This window comes from Desmodus rotundus, chromosome 12, assembly GCF_022682495.2.
Source record: "Desmodus rotundus isolate HL8 chromosome 12, HLdesRot8A.1, whole genome shotgun sequence".
Lineage (NCBI taxonomy): Eukaryota > Metazoa > Chordata > Mammalia > Chiroptera > Phyllostomidae > Desmodus > Desmodus rotundus.
Window position 1 is genome coordinate 1,204,816 of NC_071398.1, and position 22,472 is coordinate 1,227,287.

The 22,472-nt window shown below is 57.0% G+C and overlaps 1 protein-coding gene across 4 annotated transcripts in view; it reads right to left on the bottom strand.

Annotated features, from left to right (window-relative positions):
• The window catches only part of ZNF536 (zinc finger protein 536), a 329,458-nt gene that overhangs the window by 35,139 nt on the left and 271,847 nt on the right, over nucleotides 1-22,472 (bottom strand). The window contains exon 7 of one of the 4 annotated variants that reach the window (XM_053916159.1): nucleotides 8,494-8,530. The exons of the other annotated variants lie outside the window; for them this stretch is intronic. Within the exon in view, the coding sequence (XP_053772134.1) occupies nucleotides 8,520-8,530 (11 nt within the window). The 3' untranslated portion in view covers nucleotides 8,494-8,519. The remainder of the gene's footprint in view (nucleotides 1-8,493; nucleotides 8,531-22,472) is intronic. 4 annotated transcript variants of the gene reach the window in all.

Consider the following 22,472-nt stretch of genomic DNA (forward strand, 5'->3'; position numbering starts at 1 on the left):
CACACAGCCCAGGCCCCGCTGGGCTCACAGGGTCCCAGAGCCTCCCATGCCAGGTTCGCCTTGGCTCAGAGCACTGGGCCCCAGTCCTCACACAGAAACCAGGCCGTCACCCAGTCAGCGCACACTGAGGCTGCAGTCAGGGACCCCGACAGTCCCCTTTATGGAACGGGAGGCCGAGGGAGCTGCTCCCAGGCCACAAAGGCCCTTTCCATTCCATCCCATAACCTGTGGCAGTCACACCTTTGGACACGAGGATTCCATGTTCTCCGTCTTCAGCAGCCACACCTGTTGGCTGGGCCAGGTTTGCCGCACAACCCAACACAACCCATTGGTCCCAGACGTGATGGATGGGCGACTCGGGACGAGGTGTGAGGGGCCCCAGGAGAAGGTGGCCACCCTTGTTCTAATCGAGAATGAACATGGCAGATTCTGTGACCAGCCCTGGCTCCCTGGGCACTGGAGGGCCATCCTGCCATCGGCAGTGCCTGTCATCTGTCCCCAGGGACATGCAGGCCCGCTGCCCTCGGCCCCCAGCCTGGGAATCCCCCTCCCCGGGTCTCCCACCCACCACCAGGGACCTCGAGTCAGCTGGCTTGTCCCCAGCATGGCCTGGCCACAGGGAGGGGGGTTCTGGAGACGTTCAATTAGCTGAGAATGCCACACTCTCCGGCGGCCTGCTGGGGAGAATGGAGAGCAGGGGACCGCTCCCCAGATTCGAGGCAGAGCCAGCACACTCAGGAGGAGGGCGGGCTTGAATGTGGGAAAGTTCTCGGTTCCGGAAAAGTCTGTGGGAGGCAGCAGCCTCAGCTCTGTGGACAGCCTGTGTGGGCCAGAGTCTCAGCACCCCCACCTGGAAAATGCCATGTGGGGGGCTGTGCACCCGCAAAACATGCTGTGGGGGGGCCAGGGAGAAGGCGCCCCATCCCACTCTGTCTGCTCACAGGATGTAGCCCACTCTTCCCAGGGATCCTGAAAACCGGGAACCGTGTGTGAAACTCGCACAGTTTTAGAATGTGTGCAACCCTCAAAGACAAATGTGTGACCATCACACAAGCCCCACTAAACACGCCTGGGGGCCCCCAGGCCGCCCCTGAAGTCCACAGCCCCCACTCGGGCTGCGGAGAGGGCCTCCCTCGCCCCCGTGCCTCTGCACAGCTTTGCTCCCCCTGCGCGGAGGAGCCCCGGGCTGAGTGTGGGAGCGGGTGGGAAGGCCTTACCTCGGGCTTTCCCAGACCCACCGAGTCAGAACCTGCGTGGTCACCAGATCCCGCATGACCTGCTGCATCCTAGGCCGTGAAGCGCAGTGGGGTGCAGAGTGGAGAAACCCAGACGTGGCCCCGTCCCTCCTGTTAGATCTCCCGCCTGCCCCCACGAGGCCTCAGATGCCGTCTCCTGGACATCGGTCCATGAGCAGCAGCTGCCGAGGCTGGCAGCAAGACGTGGTCCCCAGAGCAAGGCCCCTGCGTGCGCCCCCGCCGCCACCACAGCAGACCTGAGAGCAGGCTCACGCCCCCGACACAGGTCAAGCAGCCCGAAGGACGTCACTCAGCTCAGACCCCAGGACGGGTGTTGTGGGGACATTCTCATGGCAGAGCAGCCTTTCATGACACAGGAAGTTCCAGGCCGCTGGCCTCAGACCCCCAGGAGGAAGGCACAGCCCGGTACAAGGGACAGGCTGGTGACGAGGACGCAGTGGGCCAGGGCTCGGCTGCCCCTCCGAGAACAGCTCCACGGGCCCCCGTGAGTGTGGAAAAGTGCGTCTCAGCTCTGCTTCCGCAACTGTCCCCAGATCCCCGGGCCCCGTCCGCGGGGACACATCTGCGGGTAATTACAGAACACTCAGCTCTGGGGGCTTTTCCCTTCCACCCGCGACACTCACTGGCGTCAGCCCGAGCATAAATACAATTAGATTTGAGAGTTCTATTACAAAAGCCAATAAAGCAGGCCTCAGTAGAGATTCTAAAATTACTTAACTTTTCTTTAGAAAAATATTAAAACAGTATTATCACATCAATGAGGAGAAAAGCCAAGAAGATGATAAAGTTATGTTAAACCTGCCTGTATTTACTCATGTGTGAGACAGTTATGTCTGGTCACATAATTGCAATGGTTCTGAGAAATATTTCATATTTTATAATGAACATTAAAAGAGTTTGTGGATCATTACTTTATATGAGTTCCAAAGTTATTACATAAAACCCAATAGGAATGGTTATAAATTACCGATCCTCCCGCCTGGCCTCGGTAAACAGCGCGCAGACTGAGACGCTCCCGCAGACAAGATTCATGAGAACAGGGGAAATTCGCTCTGCATTTTAAGGGGAAGACCAGACTCGAGTGCTTGTACCAGCTCTTAACATGTTTTTGTTTCTGTTTCAAAGAAATCCTATTGAACCACTAGCTTAAGCCACACACACAGAGAGCTTCCGCTCGAACAAAAGAGACCCAGCTCTCAGAGGCTGCCCTGCCTTCCCATCTGCCCTTCCCCTATCTGTGGCCTGGGGTCATTGCAAAATCCCTAAACTTTTCAACACGGCCTGGGCTTGAAATGCTGCATTAGCAGGCTCATCCGATGCCAACTATTATTTATTTTCAAAAGGAGGTCCTCTCTTTGAAATCTGAAAATACGGCGTCTTTGCAGAAACCGAAGAGTCAGTAACATCCAGAAGAATTAAAAAAAAAAAATTCTTCCTATTAGGGTGTCTTCTTAATAGGTCGGCAGGCAGCATTTTAATTAAAAATGGTCATTCGTGAATCCCCGTTAAGGGGAAAATGGGTGCTATTCTATGGGCTTGTGCTTAGCCTCTGTGTGTGTGTGTGTGTGTGTTTAATCCAAGCATTCTGTGTTGTTTAGAAATCACACCTGCCACTCGGCCGGCCCAGCTTGTGCTCGGCGGAGAAGTTAAGCTCAGGAGAGGCGCAGCTGCACAAACAGAGTGAGGGCCAGAGAGGTGAAGCCCACCCTGCTGCAGGTCCCGAGAGCACAGGGCCCTGCAGAGGGGCTGGGGAGGGGCCCGGGGTGGCGCACCCAGGGCCGAGTTCCACACCCGACTCTCAGGGGGCGGGTGGCATCCCCTCGCCTGGGCCGGAGCTGTCCTGCCCCTGTGCCCCACAGAGGGTGGGGGCGCCAACCTTCCAGGGTCCTGCACAGGCACTTGAGAGCTGGCTCCCACGGAGCAGCTGCTGGTAAGGCCTTCTCACACACAGATGTCTCCTGGAGAGTGCGCAGCTCTCAGTCGGAGGCCCGGCTCTGACTGCTGGGAGCCACATCTGCCTGCCCCCTTCCGCAGCCACCCACACGCACTCCGCGCGCCCTGAAAGGGCCTGGAGGGCTGGGTGCACTTCTGTGCCCGCCTGCTCAGCTCTGCCCGTGTGCACCGCGCCTGCCTCCCGTTTCAGTGAATACTTTCACTGGGGAGGAGTTTGCTGTCCGATCTGAGCTGGTTTCTCTCTGAATCGGACAGACACCGGCAACTTCTGCGGTGGGCGTGGATGGAGAATTGCCCTGTCCCAGCATTATTTAAGTTGTGCCAGCGCCATTCCTGAAAGAGCAAGTTCTACCAACGCCGTAGAAAGATGCCGGTTTGCAGGGCGGAAGGGGAACACACGCCCTCCTTGCTCCTTTACGGTACTACTATGGCTAAAATATGAAATTTTGGTGTAAAATAAGCATGCGGGGGGGAAATCCTCAGGCAAAGTGTACAAAACAAAACACAAAAAAAGAAAGTATTCTCAAGACTCAGAACCACCGCAGGGGTCTTGAAGCACATTCTGTATGAGGCCAAGTTTAGGGGGAATCTGTATGGGACCCTCGGAGCAGCACGTCGGGAGCCTGAGGGCATGTTCAAGGACCAGGCTCCCACCTGACCAGGGGCCCCGGCTCCTTCCCTAAGCCAGGCCGGGCCCAGACCGCCCAAGGGCTCCGGCGTCGGGCTCCAAGGCGTTCCCGCAAGGGCCTCTAGGTGGCGCTCACACCGCGTGGCTCCAGCTGCCTGGCACAATGAAAACATTAATTTGCTGTGAGATAATTTTTGACGTAAATGTAAAATGGTGCCCATTCGAACTCAGTAATGAAGCATGGTGCATTTCTGCAGCTCCTAATTTGACTAGTTAAATGACTCCATTACGTGTCTAACAGACAGAAGCAAATAATTTCTGGTCAGTTGATGTTCACTTATCCGTATCATTTTGCCCTGAAAATAAAAGTCTCTAATCCACGATTCCTTTGTCTTAGGGCTTTTCTTTTCTTTGGTTAAGATTATTAAAGCAAATATACTTAAATAATTCAGATTAAAGCCGTACAAACTAACAGTCAGAACCTCAGAGTACGCGTACAAATCAAATACTCCCTAATTGGAGAGGCAGACCGTGGGACAGCCCCCCATGAAGGACCCCAGCCGGTGCCCCGGGGGGCGGGGGGTTCAGGGTGGGTCTGGGCTCCGGAGGAACAAGGGCCTGTCTCCCAAGTCCACGGCCCTCCTGAGTCCCAATGGGGCTGCTCTCGGCTCTCCTCTCCACTTGGCCACGTAACTTTAAGGATGTTTGGAAATTTTTTCAGCAGGGTGCAGTTTACCATAGCAAAAAAATGTTGCTTTAATAAATATCAAGTGATGAATAATTTTGCCCAAAGGGGGGAAAATGGTTAATATTGAATCTTAATGTTCCTCGTCGAAAGGCCTTTTTCTTCCTGCTAAAAACAAGTTTGGAATTAAAGCGTATCGGCTTACACAGATTGCATGCCCATTAGTGAGACACAGCTGCGTGTGCCCCCTCTTAAGAGCCATATGATTAAGTTATGGGATATCATATAATCCAAACTCTCCTTCTATTGGTCACCTTCCACAGACAAAAGCTTTTTAGTTTTAGGTCTATTAAATGACAGTGTGCCCGATTCTGTAAATGTGCAAGTAATTATCAGGAGGCACCTGTGTCTCTTACCCAAGCACTGGGTCCGTCTATGAATTGCCCTGGGACAGTGCTCCCGGTCTGACCCGCTGTCCATTCTCAGAGGTGTGTGTGGGTGGGCATTCTGGGGCCGGGCCTCTGGCTCTTGGTGAACGCCGGGATCATAGGCCCAGCCCGGCCCACCCTGCAGCCCCGAGGAGAAGGAACAGTGGCCTCTTTCGGTGGAGAGCTAGTGATGGAGTGGGGAAGAAAGTCCCAAGTTGGGAGGGAGCCCCGGCCACCCACTGGTCGCTGCTGTGCCTGGGCCGCCTTCTCGGCCAGCCTATACCAAGCAATCGGTTTTTTAAGAGACAACATTTGAACTAAAAGAGCAAGTTTATGGTCTTCATTTTCCCCCAAAGTAACATGCTATCTGACTCAATTAAATGCAGTTTTTAAAAACTGGCTGGAGAGTGTGTCTCAGCTTCCGTTATTAAGCTTTGAAAATTTCCAGTCCCGCCGGGTCTGCAAATTTCAGCCATTTGCCCGAACAGGGACGCGGGCTGTGTGCTTTTGAGCGATAGATGCCCAGAGGACAGTGATGACCCACACCTCCTCTGTTGAAGAGTTTGCCTTTGGAGTTTCTGGGGAAAGGGCAGCACTCACCCCCCGCCTGCCCAAGGTAGCCGCACCGCAGCCGCCCGCGTTATGTAGGCTGAGCGGCTGGAGGGTTTTCAGGAAGGATCTGGCCTTGGACTTGGAGCCGTTTACAGCCCAAGTGTGTGTTTCCGTGCAGATCTGGGCCGCACTCCTGGGAAAGGAAACCAGGCCAGGCCGGGAGAGAGCAGAGCACCGGAGAGGCTGCACGGTCAGCCTCTCCGCTGGGGCGTACGGTGCTCCCCATGGCCACGCCCTTGATGGGCGCACCTGCTGAGGTGAGCACCCCAAAGCCACCTTCCCCAGCGCAGCCCTTTAATCTGCGACCCGGGAACAGGGTAAGCGGAAGCCAAATCCCAGTAGATGGGTCTGTAATGCAGCCTGCAGCAAGAGAGACACAAGAGCGGGAGCCACACCCCCGGGGCCAGATGAGCACTGGCCCAGAACCCCAGGACGCAGGTAAGGGGGGACCTCCAGGCCGACACTGACTTCACAGGACAGGTTCACAAAACGACAGGTGGGAAGCTTTATCACTCCCTAACATCCCGGGAGCCATGCTCCTCCCTCACTGGTTGTCAGGGGCCTGGGGCTTCAGCCTCGGGTGGGTGCGGGGGGACGGGGGCGCTGGGGGCGACAAAACCAGGGCAACCCCCCGGGGGAGCTCTCCCCTCTGAACTAAAAGTCAGGAGTGGGGTAACAACTGTAGGGAAGATGAAAAGAAGACACGTGGCCTTTGTGCCTATAGAGAGAAGGCAGGGCGGATGATGTCGGCAGACACGCATTTCCCCAAAAGAGTGGGCACCCCGGCAGAGCCGGTGAGAAAGACATCTGAGGGTCTGAAGACTGACAGCTCAGGGACCAGGTGGGAACCGGCTGCACCGTGTGCGAGAGCAGGCGAGGAAACTGGGGGGCAGCGAGCAGACACCCTTTGAAAACACCGGGGACACAGCAGAGAGGCGCCCGTGACCGAGGGCCCTTACGCAACACCCCTATTGAATAAGGACGGGGGTGGGGTGGGGTGGCAGGCGGAGGAAATGAAACCCCAGTGAGCTCGACTGGAGCAGGGGAGGAGATATTGGATCCACTAATCAGAGACAAAATAGGGAAAGTTATGATTTAATTAAAGATATTCAGCATGGGCTCACAAAAGGGAGATCATACGTAACAAAACTAATAGAATATTTTGAAAAAGTAACAAAAAGGAATTGAAGAGGGAAACCAGGGGTGTAATTTACTGGGACTTCAAGGCTGAGCTGGGGCGGGGAGTTTGGGGGTGTGTGTGGGGTGAGGAGCTGTCTGCTGGGAGCACTTGTGAGCGTCGCCGAGAAGGGATTAGGACAAAGGGAGCCAGCTGCGGCTGGAATTTCTCTGCTGAATTTTTTAATTAATTTTTTAGCAGAGCACACATCAGGAGCATTGCTTTAACAATGTGTGCAAATGTGAGGGCTTTCTCCGGCAGGTAGGGCGCCGGAGGGTGGGTGCCCCTGCACACTCGGAGAACGACAGCGTCGGGAAGGACTTGTTGAAATCCGGTGAGTATGGGACTGTCACTGATGTGCCACCAGGAAAGGGACCGCAGACGCAGGTGAGGACGGGAGTCATTGCAGCCACCCAGACAGGCCCAGAGCGGCGCCCACGGGAGGGGGCAGTCGCACCTGCAGGCACGCACACTCACACTCACCTGGGGTCCCCCTCAGACACAGCCCAGCACCTTGCGGAGGCACATGATGCCCTCGCAAACACACTGTGCACACTCACGCCCAGACGTGTGCACACACCCACACCTCCGTGAGGGGACATTCGGAAAGGCCCCTCGGGCACAATACAGTGGCCACAGGTGCCGCAGGGAGGCAGGCGGGGCGGGACCGCATCTCACGCAAAGGTCTTTGTCGGTCTGAACACTTTCTCTGGAAAAAGAAGTTATTACAGGCAGCTCCATGCCGCAGGGGGTCCCCGCCATCTGAGTGGGAGTCGGGTGGGCACCCTAATTCCCCCGACTTACAAAGTGATGCGGCTCCTGGAGAAGATGTAGAGGGCACTGGGCGAGCCTCATTTACCATTTCCGTCACTCGTTAACATGGAAACGGGGCTTGGATACGATCCATATTTAAAAGGTCATTTAGGATGAAAAGTTGCGAGATGAAGGCTATGTGTCCTCCTCATTAATAAAGACGGGAATAGTGCCCAGTGGTCAGCCCCGGCCATGCAGGGGGCAAACCCAGATCTTGTAACAGGAATGCGCCCTGCGACCTCTTGTGTGCTTCCTTTCACTCGTATGTTTCTAACCCTGGGGACACACGCCTGCCTTCAACCCGCTAGTGACGAGTCAATACTCGGATGCTACAAAATAGGGGTGAAAGATGAAAAGAAGTTTAAAAAAACAAGAGGAACATAGTCGGTGAGGAAGCCACCTGTCCTGTTCAGGCAGCGGGGTCCCTGTCCCCATGCGTCTCGGGGCTCGCTGACGTGGCCAAGCACTTCTTGTTCAGACCAAGTTCAAGTCTGGGTCGGGGGCCCCACTGCCTTGGACGACACCCATGTATTTCAAGGGAAAAAAGTGACCAAAAAAGTGACTTGTCATGAAATTGGGTCCATTCCTTCACTTTCCCTCAATTTTTCATTCAAGTAAATTTGGGGATTTCTACTTGGTTTACTAAAGTACAGAAACCGTCTCTTCCCCCAGAGTCTCCTCCAGCGTGACTTAATCAGTGCCTTTGAGGGGCCAGCTCTATCCGGGGCGGAGGGTCCCCTGGGGGAGCTGTCAGCTCTCCAACCCCATCTCCAGCCCCAGAGCCCCTCTAGACAGAGGGCCCAAGCTCCAGCACACCTCGCCCGCCCCCCACGCAGCCCCAGGACCGCCCCCGCCCCCGCCCCAGGATCCCAGTGCTGCCCCGCCAGCCCCTCCCTGGGAGAACACAACTTTTCGAAGGAAAATGAAGGGTTAAAAAGTACCTGTCAGGAATGTCCCTTGAAATCGGTCATTGGGAATCTGTCAGTAAGACAAAATTAATTACTGCAAGGCACATGAAAACGCCAACGTAAATTAAACTGCGCAAATGGCACAAACGTTCGGGGCGCCCAGGTCGTTAACTAATTGCCAACACGCCTGCAGATTTTCAACTAGCCCCCGGGCACGAGGGTGGTGGGACCCCTTTCTCGTCTCCCCAGAGTTGAATTTGGGTCTCGGGGCCTTTCGACCAGTTCCACCCCAGCTAAGCTTGGAGGTTTGGGGGAGCCCCCCCAACATAGTAACTTGCAAAGTTCAGTTAGAGCTTTAGCGGTTTCAGCGGCTGAGGCTGCGGGAGGTCCCACCCTCCGCTGAGAGGTTAGTGCCATGACTGAGCAGGCGAAGACGTATCCCTGTCCCCCATCACGGGGCCTCCGAGAACTTGGGGACTGCCATGCTGCCTGTGGCAGATATTTGATTAATTTGTGCAAAGCCAGCATTATGTACCAAGTCAGATCAGTCCCCAAAACACTGAGACCGTGGTCCTAGATGGGACTTTTGTGCCACGTCGCCTGGCTGACGCCCGCTCCGTGGCTCCGTGGCGGGGACATGAGAGGGTAAAAGAACAGCTAATGGCCTGTGTGGTCCCTCAGGGTGCAGGGTGTCAGCCATCACGGCCCTGCCTTCCCCGCATGCACCCGGCAGACCCAGTCAGGGACACTGGGCTCACTTCTGAGGGACATGAGGAAGGGGCCAGCGGCCAACCCAGCGTACCCCGGACCCGCCCATGCACCGTCCTGCAAACCCACCTGCACACTCGCAGCCCCGGGACCCCCTTTCTCGGTGAGTGTCATCTGGTCCCGGAGCTGGAGGGCCAGCCCTGCTGCTGGGCCCTCTGACAACTGTTTCCTTCCTTTCCTTCAGCCCCGCATCAGGGCCCCCGCCCACTGCACCCCTCTCTCCCAGGCCCAGAGCTTTCTCTGGTCTCCTTGTCCCGACCATCTGTCCCCCCCCAGGAAGCCTGTGGACTCCCCCACTGCTGGCCTGGTGCTGGTGCAGCCATCCCGGGGACACGCAAGGACCCTCCATCAGAGCCTCTGTGTTTACCGAAGCTCCGCATCAGCAGCAGCAGTGTGGGGAGCAAGGGCCAGGCGGCCAGGCCGCAGGAAAGGAACAAACAGAAAAACTTCTTCCCACTGACGCCCCCGCCAACCCTGTGGCTGGAAGGGACCCCGAGTGTCTTCCACGTGTACTTGGCGGAAACAAGTCTACTAAAGTAACATATTTACAACGTACAATTTGTAAAAATTAAGGAGTTGAAGATGACTTCGGAGAGGATGATTTGCATTGCAAACTCACTTCTGATTCACACAGTCCCCACGGGGAGCCTCACAGAGTCAGTGCAGAACAGGGCTCTGCTCACGGGGCCTCTGGAGCGAGACTCGGCTGCCCCACGTCAGTGTGGACCCCTCCGGCGGCCGCCCCGTCCACCCGTCTCTCCAGTCGGCTCTGCCTAGCCTTCCTCTGCAGGGAGTTCCCTGCCGCCCTGTCTGCACCCTCAGCCCAGGGGCTGGCCTACAGCTTATTCACGTCCCTGGCCCCTGGCCATTGGGCCCTTTCCTCTCCCAGCTGGGGGTGCCCTGGGGCTCGCCACCCTCTGGCCACGTTGGGACCCAGCCAACCCAGAGAAGTGGCCCCAAGCTGGCCTCACTTTGTGTCTGACTTGGGGGGTAGTGACTGCCCATTTGAGGAGTAAATTCAAGGCTCGAAATTGAGTGAGAGGGCAGACAAAATTTCATGACTTCGATGCAGCCATTTCTTGCTGGGTAACCTGCCCTGGAGAAATAATCCGAGTCCCAGGCACAGAGGGGCTGAGAGGCCACCTTACGTTCCGAGACGCACCCTGGGTCTCAGTACTAATAGTAAAAAATGGACCACAAGCTAAATATTCGACCAGGGGGAAATGACTATGAAACCCCAAATAGGATATTTTGCTAGAACCATGAATTTGTATACACACAGAGTGTTAAGAACATGAGAAAATGTTCATGTTGCACATATGTATTGAAGTCATGTGTAAAGTCATGTGTGAAGTAGGATGACAATTATGTAAAAGGAGCCCAGGAGGACATAAACCCAAATGGTGGCGGTCTTCCTGCAGAGAGAAATGGCTTGGAGTCTTTTCTTCTATTTTTTTTAAAGAATCAGACAAGAGAAAAGGAAAAGTTTGCTCTTATTTGAAAAAACCCCAAGCTGATTGCTTTTTTTAAAAAGGAAAACATGTCAGGTTAAAAGCAGTGAATTTAAAGTAAGCTTCAATTAACGTTGGCATTTGTTGTTAAAAAGTAAAATTTCTATTAATGTCAAAGATTGTGGCTCACTCACACTGTGAAATTCCTTATTTAAATATTTTAGACGAGAAATATCCGCAGGCCTTGAGTGAGGGCACGTCCTAGCTGCGGAGATAAGTCACCCAGACGGAGGCTGGGCCGCACGTACGTGGGGCCCTGCAGGGCCTCCTGGAGCTGTACGTCGTCCCCAACTCTCTGCCCCCAGGTCCCTGGCTGCGCCACAGTGCCTGCTGGACCCCGGTGCACAATGCACCCTCAGTGGGAGGCGGGGGTGGAGAGACACCACTTGGCACAGGCTCTGGCGTTAAGTGCTGTCTCCCTAAGGCCCACAGAAGAAATGGGCGCTCTTCCACTGTGCCTTCCACTGCCTGGGGAACGCTGGGCTTGCCCAGGGCCACGCCTGTGCCCCCACACAGGAGGTCTCAGAGCCGCGAGAGGTGCCAGGTCCACAAGCCTCCAGCCACATGCCACTCGGGCCACTTGGGCTGAGCAGCAGGGAAACTCCTGGGCTGAGGACAGACAGCCAGGTTCACGTCTGGGCCCTGACTCTGCCCAGTCATCGAGTTGGGCCTTGGGTTGCCACCCTTAGAATCGGGGAAATCATCTCATTTCCCGGGGTTTTGGGTATGCTGAGTTGGAGGGAAAGAAATAAGTCTTCTTTTAAAGGCTGAAACAGTGCTGATTGCCAAAAAGAAAAAAAAAGCCAATCTGGTTTCAGTTAATTAAGAAGATGCTACTTTACTTCTACTTTGGGCTACAGCGAAAAGGCTTGTGTCAAATCAGCCACCCTATCGAGAATAACTAGACAAACGGCTGCAAAACACTGGGGGGGACATGTGTGCATGAGCTTGCACACACGTGTACACACATGTGTGTGACTATTTAGAGGCATGAGAGAGTTTTTATCAAAGAGCCAGGACCTGAGGGGCCAAGATTCGAACAAGAGCAGAGCCAGGGAGCTGAACTGGTTCGCTTTTCCCCTTGGGGCAGCTGTGAATTCACAAGGGGCGGTTAAGAAGCTGAGCAGAATTTTCCGCATTCCAAGGGACCAAGGAGACAAAAATTGGAAGCTAGGGCCCAGCAAGACAAACAGCGTCTGTCGTGACCCCGCAGGGACTCGATGATGAGGGAGAGCAGACAGTTACACGGTCCTTCTTCGATGTGACTGCTCTCGGGTTTACGGCGGTATCCGCGGCTCCCATTATGTTCCCATTCGGCGGGGCAGCCTAGAGCCTAAAAGTATTGACAATTTTTAAACTCAATGTTTGACTTCCAGTAAAAAAAGATTACCAGGGACACCAGGAAAGACCACGTGACCACAAACAAGGATTAAAAAATGAGACAACAAATGAAAGAAACAGACTCACAGAATATTAAGTTGAAGAGTCACAGACTTTATAGGCTTTCAAATAACAGTATATTTAAGAAAACAGACATTTAAGAAAATAGATGACAAGGAGCCGGCTTTTGGCAGAAAATTGGAATCTTAAAAAAGACACCAACTGATAACTCTAGAGTTAAAAATACAGTATCTGACATCACAGCTGAATGCTGAGACCGCTGGGAGAAGACCGGTGCGCCCTGCTCTCTCGACCCTGACGGCTCGTCCAGTTTGCTCCTGGGCTCCTCGGCCCGAGGCTGCCTTCCAATCTCCTCGGGGGCTGCAAGGTCTTCCGGGAGAGGTAGCGGCTCAGGCGGTATTGGCCGCGACAATCCTAGAGGTAGGTCCTCGTGACAGACGGGGCACCGGAGCAGCGGACATCTGGGCCGCAGCCTGGCGTTGGACAGGACTCGGCCTTGAGGCCCCGACAAGTGGGACGTTCGCCCCGAGATCGGGGCCATGTCGCCCGAGAGCCCTGTAGTTGGCACAGGTCCCAACTGGACCACTCAGGACGGGCCTTCAGACCGACAGGGTTCTCTCCGGTGGTCCACGGGGAAGCCGCCAGCGTCTGTGCTGTGCTGTGGTGTCCTGACAGGCAGAGACAGTGGAACAGAGGAAGGGGCCGTGTGTCCCATGCAGTCACACTGGCCTTGCACCGAGCCTGTGGAAACACCTGCCGGGGCTGGAGCCACAGCTCAGGAAGGAGCCCTGTGGGCCTGTGCGGCCGGGAAGGCTGCCTGGTGGGAAAGCAGGGCTGGATGGACGGAAGGGGCTGGAGGGCTGGAGGCTCAGAGCGTCCTGATGACGGGGGGGTGACAGGTGTTACAGCGGGCGTTTTGTTGCTTTTTCCATGAGAGCTCCCAAGGGGACCCGGGAAACAAGAGGCTGGATGCCTGCTTTATTCAAAGCGGGTGCTGACAGGCAAGGCAGGCCCCCGACCCCACACCGACGCCCCGCGGGAGGCCACAGAACTGACTTCAGGAAGGCAGAGAGCCACCCAGCAGAGTTCTTCGGGAGGAGTGGTCATGTGCTGCAGGCACCTCCTTCCCTGGGCAGGACAAGGAGTTGCCTCTTCTACTTCAGGTTCAAGCCTGTCCCAGGTCTTACAGCATCAGTGTGGTAAGAGGCCATCGCAGGACCCAGCTTAGAAAAGTCAACGGGCTGGTGGCTGCTCTGGTGGCCTGCAGCAGGGAAGAGCTGGGGGAGGAGCTGACAGGAGGAGCTGGGGAGGAGCTGGGGGAGGAGCTGGGAGGGGCTAACAGGAGCTGGGGAGGAGCTGACAGGAGGAGCTGGGGAGGAGCTAGGGGAGGAGCTGGGAGGGGCTAACAGGAGCTGGGAGGGGCTAACAGGAGCTGGGAGGAGCTGACAGGAGGAGCTGGGAGGAGCTAACAGGAGCTGGGAGGAGCTGACAGGAGGAGCTGGGAGGAGCTAACAGGAGCTGGGAGGAGCTGACAGGAGGAGCTGGGGAGGAGCTGGGGGAGGAGCTGGGAGGGGCTAACAGGAGCTGGGGAGGAGCTGACAGGAGGAGCTGGGGAGGAGCTAGGGGAGGAGCTGGGAGGGGCTAACAGGAGCTGGGAGGGGCTAACAGGAGCTGGGAGGAGCTGACAGGAGGAGCTGGGAGGAGCTAACAGGAGCTGGGAGGAGCTGACAGGAGGAGCTGGGAGGAGCTAACAGGAGCTGGGAGGAGCTGACAGGAGGAGCTGGGAGGAGCTGACAGGAGGATCTGGGGGAGGAGCTGACAAGAGGAGCTGGGAGGAGCTGGGGGTTCTCTGGGGGGTGGCCACACTTGTAAGATTTTTGGAACAAATGGAAAGTGTCTCCCACAGTCCCAATGTGGGTCACTGCGGAAGAAGCCCCAGCATAAAGCTAGTGTGGACATCTCTGCCCCAAGGCCATGAGAGGGTGAGACAAGCTCAGCAGCAAGAGACTGGATGTTCACTACAGAATGGCCTGTCGGGGGCTGGGAGCCGACAGCCAGCCAGAGGGCACGTTTTAAACCCTAGGTGGTGGAATGCCGGTTTAGAACGCCAGAGAGCACCCTGCCGGGCCACATGCCTGCCCCGAGTCCTCCTGGATTCCACACTAAGTGGGTGAGGAAACCAACCCACCAAATGAGTGAAATGGGGAGAAAGAACGGTGTTCTGCGTGCCCGCCCTGCGGACCGCTCTCCTTCAATGCAGACGCAATACAGACATTACCTGTTACTTGGTCAATGTAGCAGGCTCCTTGCCCGAAGAACCCGCGGAATCATCACCCTTGACGGCCACCCCTCCTGACCCTTCTGCTCCATCCACAAGGAGCAGAGCCCCTGAGGAGGACCCGGTCACCACGGGGTCCACACTTCCACCGGCGGGAAGGTGGCCGTCCATCCCTCCCGGAATCAGGACACAGGGCCCAGCCCTCTCACCCTCTCTTTGCCGTGACCCGGGTGATCTCCTCTACTTTACCACCAAAATGCCGGTGGTGGTCAGGCTCCAAGAAGAAAAGCCAACTCCTCTCAGGAGGTCACCACTTTTAATGGCTGGCCACCCTCTTGAAGAAGGTGACCCCACTGAGCAAGATCCCAAAGGCCAGAGGTATGGGGTGAGAAAACACACAGCAGCTGGCCTTCCTCCTGAGGCCTTCTCGCAAGAGACCGGTCTGGAAACTGCTGCTGCCGTGGGCACCTTCATCAGTTCCAAGCAGGAGGGGCCGGGAGACAGGTGCGCCCATCACCTGGGCTGCCCGGAGTGAGCCTGAAGCCACCAGCTCAGAAAGCGCCACATGGCGGGGAGCTAGGTTTCCAGCAGGCAGAAGAGGAGGTGCGCGTGCTCCGCAGGGCCCTGCTGGGCTTGGAAGCCCCGTCTGAGTGGCACAGACGGGTCTGTGCGCAGATCTGCTGTCAGTAATGAAATGGCAGCAGCAGGCAGGCCGGAGCCCTCCGCTCAGCCACCAGCAGATGCCACTCGCACGGAGGGCAGCTGCTCCTCCAATCTGCCTGCTTTGTCGAGTCCATGCTGCCTTTAGATACAAGGGCACCCCGGGCCACACTCAGGAGCGCTCGCTACCGCCAGAGAGCCTTCTGCACAGAGATACTCCCGGAGCCCTTCCGGCACCACCTGCTCCTGCCAGAGCGCCTCTCGTGAAGGACAGTGCTGGGCCCAGGCAGGAAGCCACCTTGGGGAGCACTGCGTCCCTGCCCAGTTCCCAGAAATGCACACTCTCCCTCTCTTTGTTGAGATAATAGTAAACACAAAGCAACAACATCATCCACATAAATGATCAGTTCCAAACAGAGCAGGATGGGACCGCCGTCTTTTCCAGGTACCTGTTCGCCATGGCGCAGGGCCCATGCCAGCGCTGAGCCGGCTCCAATGCACGCCATATGCCGGTTTCCTTACTTAGCCTCATCGGGGTGGGAATCCTTCGGAGAGTGGAGGGGCCTGCGTGTCTGGCAAGCCAGGCAAGGACGCCAGCAGAATGTGCACAGGGGTGGTGTGTCCCTGAGTGTGCACACACAGTCACATTCACACCTACACATGTGCACACACACAGATGCATGTGCACACAGACTCACACACATGCACCCTCACATGCATGCATGCACACTCTCTCACAGGCAAACCCATACATGCACACACTCATTCACACACATGCACACTCATACGCACTCATACACTATGTTCTTCTCTTCCAGGCTGTGTAACTTTTCTCATCAGCTGCATTTTCTGTGAACAGCAACCACATCAAAGGAAGCTCATTGCTAGGAAAATGGAGCAAATTAACCCTGATGTGGTCACACTTTGGTCGCAATGCCTCGCTGAGACCTGGGCGGACAGCTCGGTCTGGCACACGAGCGTGGGGCATGCCAACACTCACACATAACCTGCTTGCGTTCTGGAGTGGCCCAAAGGCGCTGGGACACAGGCTGCACTCCCCAGAGGAAGAGCTGGTGTCCTTCCCAGCAGGACAGTGTGAGTTTATAGCCTGGGCCGGATTTGGGTCCGGGCCTTGGCCACACGCTGTGTGGCTCAACACCCACTGGCCTTGGGGAGTGGATGGGGTCCACAGCCACAACAAACACAGACCAAAGGGAATCCATAGCGTCCCATCATCTCAGGGCTCTCAAGTGTGGTGGCTGTCAGCAGAGGATCTGGCTGGCCCTGGCCCTGCTGCCTGGGAGATGCCCCTTGGCAAATGTTTTGGGGTGCCTTAAGGACTACCCCGAGCGGGCCCTGGCTAATTAGTACCCATGGTGGGAAGGGGGTACCCCAGGAAGTGATCCCTCCTTGCCTGTAGAAAATGAAGCGCCTGGCAACACGGCAGGCACCTCCCGAGGGTAACCGTGTTTTCCTCCGACTGGTATCTGAAGCTTGTCAAGTTCTTAGCCGGAGCGTTCCAAGGCGAGTTGGAAGAAGCATATGGTGCTGGCCCAGTCCATATGACTGGCTGAGCGTGGACCACTGCTGTTGATACAATATATCACTTTTTTCTCAATATTATGACAGCATTTGTCAATGAAAATTAAATTACTGTCAAACTTATCCTGCTAACTTACGGCACAGCCACCGGAGAGAGCCAGCGCCGTGCCTTAAGCCAACGGGACCTCATCCTCACGCCCAACCAAGATGTGGGAGAGAGACACGTGTGGGGCTCCAGGGCCAGCAGGGGACAGTCCAGACGGCGTGGGGTGGGACAGCACCCACCTTCCTGCTGCCCCAGCTCCCCGGAAGGGGCCCAGGGTGGGGCAGGATGTCGGCAGGGCACATGCAAGGGACCCGATTCTTGATGAGGGAAAGGACACCACGTGTTACACGCACGTGCTGGTGCAAAGGGGGAAAGATTACATCTTCGAGATCAAAGATCCTGGGGGCGTGTTTAAAATCTCCCGGCGCCATACTGACAGGATCCCACGGAAATGCTGGAGAGCTCGACTGCATCTGAAAATCTCGGCCTCTTCTGTCCCTTCCAACAGCCTCCTCTCCCATCTCGGTGTCCGAGCAGGAAGGCCTCGCCATGTTTCCCCAAGGAGGAGGTATGTTCGTTAGGAAATTTTTAAAGTTTCCAAAAACTCAACAGGAAAATTGGCCACCTTCCTCTTTGATCAGCTTCTCGGAACGTGTTTGGACGCACAGAGGGCTGGCAGGACAGCAGCAGGCGACATGTCAAGGGCCACCTAGGAATCACCGGGCCTGTGACCTGGGCTGTCCTTTCATCCCCAGCCCTCTTCCTGCCCCACCCAGCCCACCCCATGCCCATGGATTCAATCTTCCCCAGCACCTAAAAAATGTCTTGGGATTGAGACCGACCAACAGTTGAGCTGGGATTCCGACTTCTCGTTAGCTCTCTGTCCCCATCGGGAGTGGAACACCGACTTCAGCAGGCAGTTGTGTCGGCAGCAGCCAACCAGCAGGACCGGCACTGCCAGAGCCGTCCAAGAGCAGCGAGGGCCCACGGATGGACCTGGGCAGGGCTCCTGTCTTTGCAGAATTATTTCTCCCTTATGAACATTCTAGAGCCATGCCTGTGGCTCAGCTAGAAAGAAGAGCACAAAGTGCATGCCCACCGCCTCGTGGCTGTCATCTTTAAGATCACACCAAGCAATTAACACAGGAAAGGGACACTGTTTCCAATAACCTACAGCTCACAGTTTAATGGTTTCAAACAGAGACCCATTCTCTTCTCCGTGAGGACTCCCCTGGCTGGTCCCCTGGGCCCTCTGCAGGGGGTACAACAAGCTCCTTGTGCACTGTGGCCTTGTGGGGATGGGCCTCCTGCTTCTTTTGGGAGGTGGCCTTGGGGAGATGCTTTACAAGCCCAAAAAGCCAACCAAAGTGCCTCTTCTGACAGCAAGTCTCCAGCCACCAGCCAGTCCTCGGAGGCTCAGAAATGAGAAGGTTCTCCCTCAAGGGGACTTGTCCCACACGGTACCTGAGTCTCCTGCCAGGGGCTCCAGCTGGAGTGAAGGACGTTTCCACACGCGGGCACCCTTGTGGCCCTCCCTGCACTCATGCCCCTCACCTGTGGCCCCTGAAGGTGCACAGTGCATTCAGGGCTGGGGTGGCATCGGGAGCAGCCCATTCTCTCCTTAGTAACTAACAGGAAAACCAAGGGGCCTTCTCCTCTCCTGCAGGAGCCAAACATTTGCAACCTGCTCTGCCCAGCTGGGAAGAGAGAACATCAAAGAACAATCTGCACTCACTCTCGAAAGCCCCCGCCCCTCCCTGGAGACCTGTCCACAGACCCCGGTGGACGGGACGGCGAGGCCAGAGGTGGGGCCAGCCAAGGGCTGCAGGGTCTCCGGGCAGCCCTGGCGATGTCCGGGGCTGGCAGCCAGACACCCACCCCGAACTGTCCTCCCCGCACAAAGAGGGCAGTCTGGCGGAGTAACAAAAGCCAGTGTGGGTGGCAAGGTGACTGCACATTTCAGCTTGAATGCACCAGTGTGGGGCTCGCACCTGAACACCAGATGCTCTAAGCAGATGGCGGGGAGGGCGGGCGGACCCCGGAGAACCAATCCAGGGAGCGGCCGCAAGTGCCCGCTGCTGGCCTCCTCTCTGGGCGCCTGAGCTGGGCCAGAGCCTGGAGCCTCTGCTTCCTCCGGGCTTCCCAACACCCACCCACACTCCTTGAGTGGGGGGCCGCAACGAGGAGCGAGGCCGGGCCTGCAGGCATCCTTTGTCTGTGGAAGCTTCTCATAGTTCTTCTCCGGATGGTCTGGAACAGGCCAGACTGCATCTGTTCTCTGATCCAGAAGGTCTCCATAAATGGGATTCATTTGCAAATTAATTTTTTAGCAAGTGGCTGGGTGAGCAATAACGGGGAGCCTCCCTTGTGGCGCCTGCACAGCCCGCCTGCAGCCTGTGGGTGCCCCCGCTGGCCTGGCCCTGTGGCCGGTCCTGACAATGACCCAGCCGCCTGGACGGCCAGAGCAGTCCCTCGGGGAGGAAGAGCAGGCAGAGAGAGGAAGGCTGAGCCAAGGGGAGCTCTCGGAGGACGTAGGGTTTTTCCAGGCTTCCTCTCAGCAGGGCTGCGGGCCAGAGCCGAAAGGGAGTCTGGCCCCGCTCGGCCCCTGCCCAGGGCTTCTTCCAAGAAGCCTGTGTCTCACATGCCCAAGGGCACAGCCATACCCATGCAGATACATGCGTGCCCACACAGCAACACACACAGGACGCCTCACCGAGAACACAGGTACTGCCCACCTGCCCAGCCGCCTCGAGGAGCAGCTGCCGGCCCACTATGCGTCTGGCCTTCTGCCCCACCAGACCGACTTATAAGAACAGCCTCCTCGCCACACTGCGGGTTTCCTCCTTCTGCACTTCCTCACAGCTTGGGCGAAGCTGGGCCACCTCCTCAGCATGTTTCTCTGTCCCCACATATGGAGGTTGGGAGCAGGGCCTGCCCACTAACTGGTGTTTGCACCCGATCTGGACGGGGCTGGGCCTGGGCCGGGCTGCTCCGAGCTCTTGGGTTCTGGCAGAGCCGGGACTGTGGTCCTCAGATTGCTGTGAGCTCCTGTGCAGGAGGGCCCTCATCCCCACCAGCCGTGGCCACCCCCGTCCAGCACTGGGCGTGGACCAAGGGGCTGTAGGGTGAGAACACAGGGGGGCTGGGGGGGCACACAGCAACTGCCAGCTGACCCCAGGCCAAGAACAGGGACGAAGCCCAAGGGCCAGAAGACAGCCACAGCGCTGCTCCCTTGGGGTGGCAGGCAGCTGGCACACAGCAGACTCCCCCTGACCAGCTCTGTGACCTTGGGCAAGTGGCTTGACCTCTTGGAGCTTCAGCCCATCATTCATAATATGGAAAAGACAAGGGTGCCCACTCCACAGGCCTATTGGAGCTCTGGAAGGCGTCTGTGTAAAGCGCCTGGCCCTAAGCAAGCATTCGGCGAGATGGTCGCATGCACAGGTGGCCTTGTGGAGCCAGGCACCAGCAGCCTGGGCCCCAGTCTCCTCTCTTGCTCCATAGCTGCCCCTCCCACCAGTACGGACGTTCAGTCAGTGCTAAAAAGAGACTCCTGCGTGCACTGCAGCTGCGCAGCATCCTGTCCCCAGCTTCCCAGACGCAGGTGGGGGTTGTCTTGGGTCCCTATAGGGTCTGGGAGTGCAGGCTGGAGAACCCCAGGGGCCCCTGGGATGGTGGCAGGGCAGCTGGGCCAGCCTGTGACAGGCAGCTGTGACTGGTGGCAGACCATCCGGCCCCAGGCTCTCCCGCAGAGGCAAGGATTAGCCCCACTGCCTGGCCGGAGGCCAGCTCCGATCATTTCATTTGGCCTACTTAGCAGCCCCCAGGGGCGCTGGGAGGAGGCGATTCATCACTGTCTGGGTCACCCTCTGCAGAGAGGCGTCCACCCGTGAGGGGCTGCATGCCCGTCAGTCACTGTGATACAACTGTCACAGCCCCCAGGGAGTGAAGGCGGGCCAGGCGACCCTGGGTCGGGGTGGCAGTGGGGTGGGGGCTCAGAAACCACAGTGAAGATGGTCGATCGTGTGCTCCTCCTGTGGCACATAGTGGCCACTGCCCCACCTGGACGCCACAGGCCACACCTGAGCAGAGCCAGTGCTCTTCACACAGCCCCCTCCTCACGTCTGCCACCTAGCTCGGGCCACCCGGAGAGCCGCCAGTTCTGGGACGGAGCAGGGACCCAGCAGCCCACAGCCCAGAGTGTCATGGAGTCTGTTTACTGTGCGGAGGACTGAGAGTCAGTGTGGAAGGGGGACCAGAGCCCAGAGGGGGGACATCACCTGTCCAAGGTCACACAGCTCAGGGAGGCAGGGCTGGAACCCAGCACTCTCGTCTTCCAGCCTGAGAGCCTTCGTACAAAAGTCCCTCAGTCCCCTGGGACCTTGCAGTCCACCGCAGAGACACAAACTGGTCAGAGGAGCCCAGGGAGTTGGGGGGCTCCCAAGTCCATCCCCCAGAAGGGGCCGCTGGGCCCTGGGGAGGAGCCCCACCAAGATGGGGACATTGGCTGAGGCTCCCCGGCTTGGAGGCATCACCTCCGGTCTGATTCCCCTGCCCAGTTCCCACATTTCAGTTCTACTGGTCCTTTAAATACTCAGGGGCCCCATTTAACACAAGAAGGGTGGGTGGGGACATTTGGGACAGAGCCTCGCTGGCCAGAGGAGACCCCGGCTGGCGGAGCTGCCTCTCTGGCATGCTCCGCACCTCCGCCCACCGTCACCTGCCCTTCTGCACAAGTAATTAAGGAACACCTGCGTTCTCTGACAGGCTGCACACTTGGGGACAGCCCCCTCATGTCATATCAGGGACCACAGGTCCTCTGAACCCACAGAGCCACGGAGGGTCTCCTTCAGGTGTGTCCCTGGGGTGTACGCAGCCCGAGGAGAGAGAGCAAGCAGCCCCTGCCTCACTGTGCCGGAGCCAAGGAGCCGGGGCCGGGACGGAGCTCCCCACCCCCGCGTGCCTGTGCCAGCGCCGTGCCAGCCAGCTCTCTCACAAACGAACAGCTTGTAGCCCCATGAAAACCAATGGATGGAACAAATTGTATTAAATTATGTAAAATGCTACTAAAGAGCACATTTTACCCGTGAAAAGAAAAAAATACACCCCTCCCTGAAAAATCTTATTTTAATAAATGACAGAAGAGGATTAGGAACAGAAATGCTACATTTTTGTGACCCTTGACGACACCTCTCTCGGCCACGAGTGGACTTGCGGGATTTGCGCATCACAGGCCAGACGGCATCACCGCTGGGGTGTCTGACACCCACCCCCCTGCAGGGAGCCTCCCCTGCGTCCCCTCCATTGGGACAGGCCGGACCAGGCAACAGAAACACGCACACAGCTTTTGGAACTGAATTTCCTTCCCTTTCACATGATTTTTTTTTTCTTGGTAAATAACTGCAATTAGCATTGGACTTGCAATAGAACCTCTTGCCTATATGCGGAAAAAATCATTTAAAAATATTTTAGCCACTTCTTTCCATTCCCCAGCACAGCTGCCATTGAAAAACCACCAAGGACAAGACGTCCTGAGTCCTGGAGGTCACAGGGTGCCTGCGTGCCCACCCCACCCCAGCCCCCCGAGGGCGCCTCTCAACTGCACAGGGTACGCCCCTGCCTGGACGGCACGGAAGCCATCGGAAAGCAGTGACACACCAAGTTCAGGGCAGAGGCTCCTGAAAGGAGGCACGTGGGGGGACGGCGATGGTGAATGTCCCCCCACTTCTGAGCTCCATGGCCGGAGCACAGGCTTCTGCCTGCCTGTCTGCTCGCCTGTCCGGCGGCCACTCCGTGGCGTCTTGCC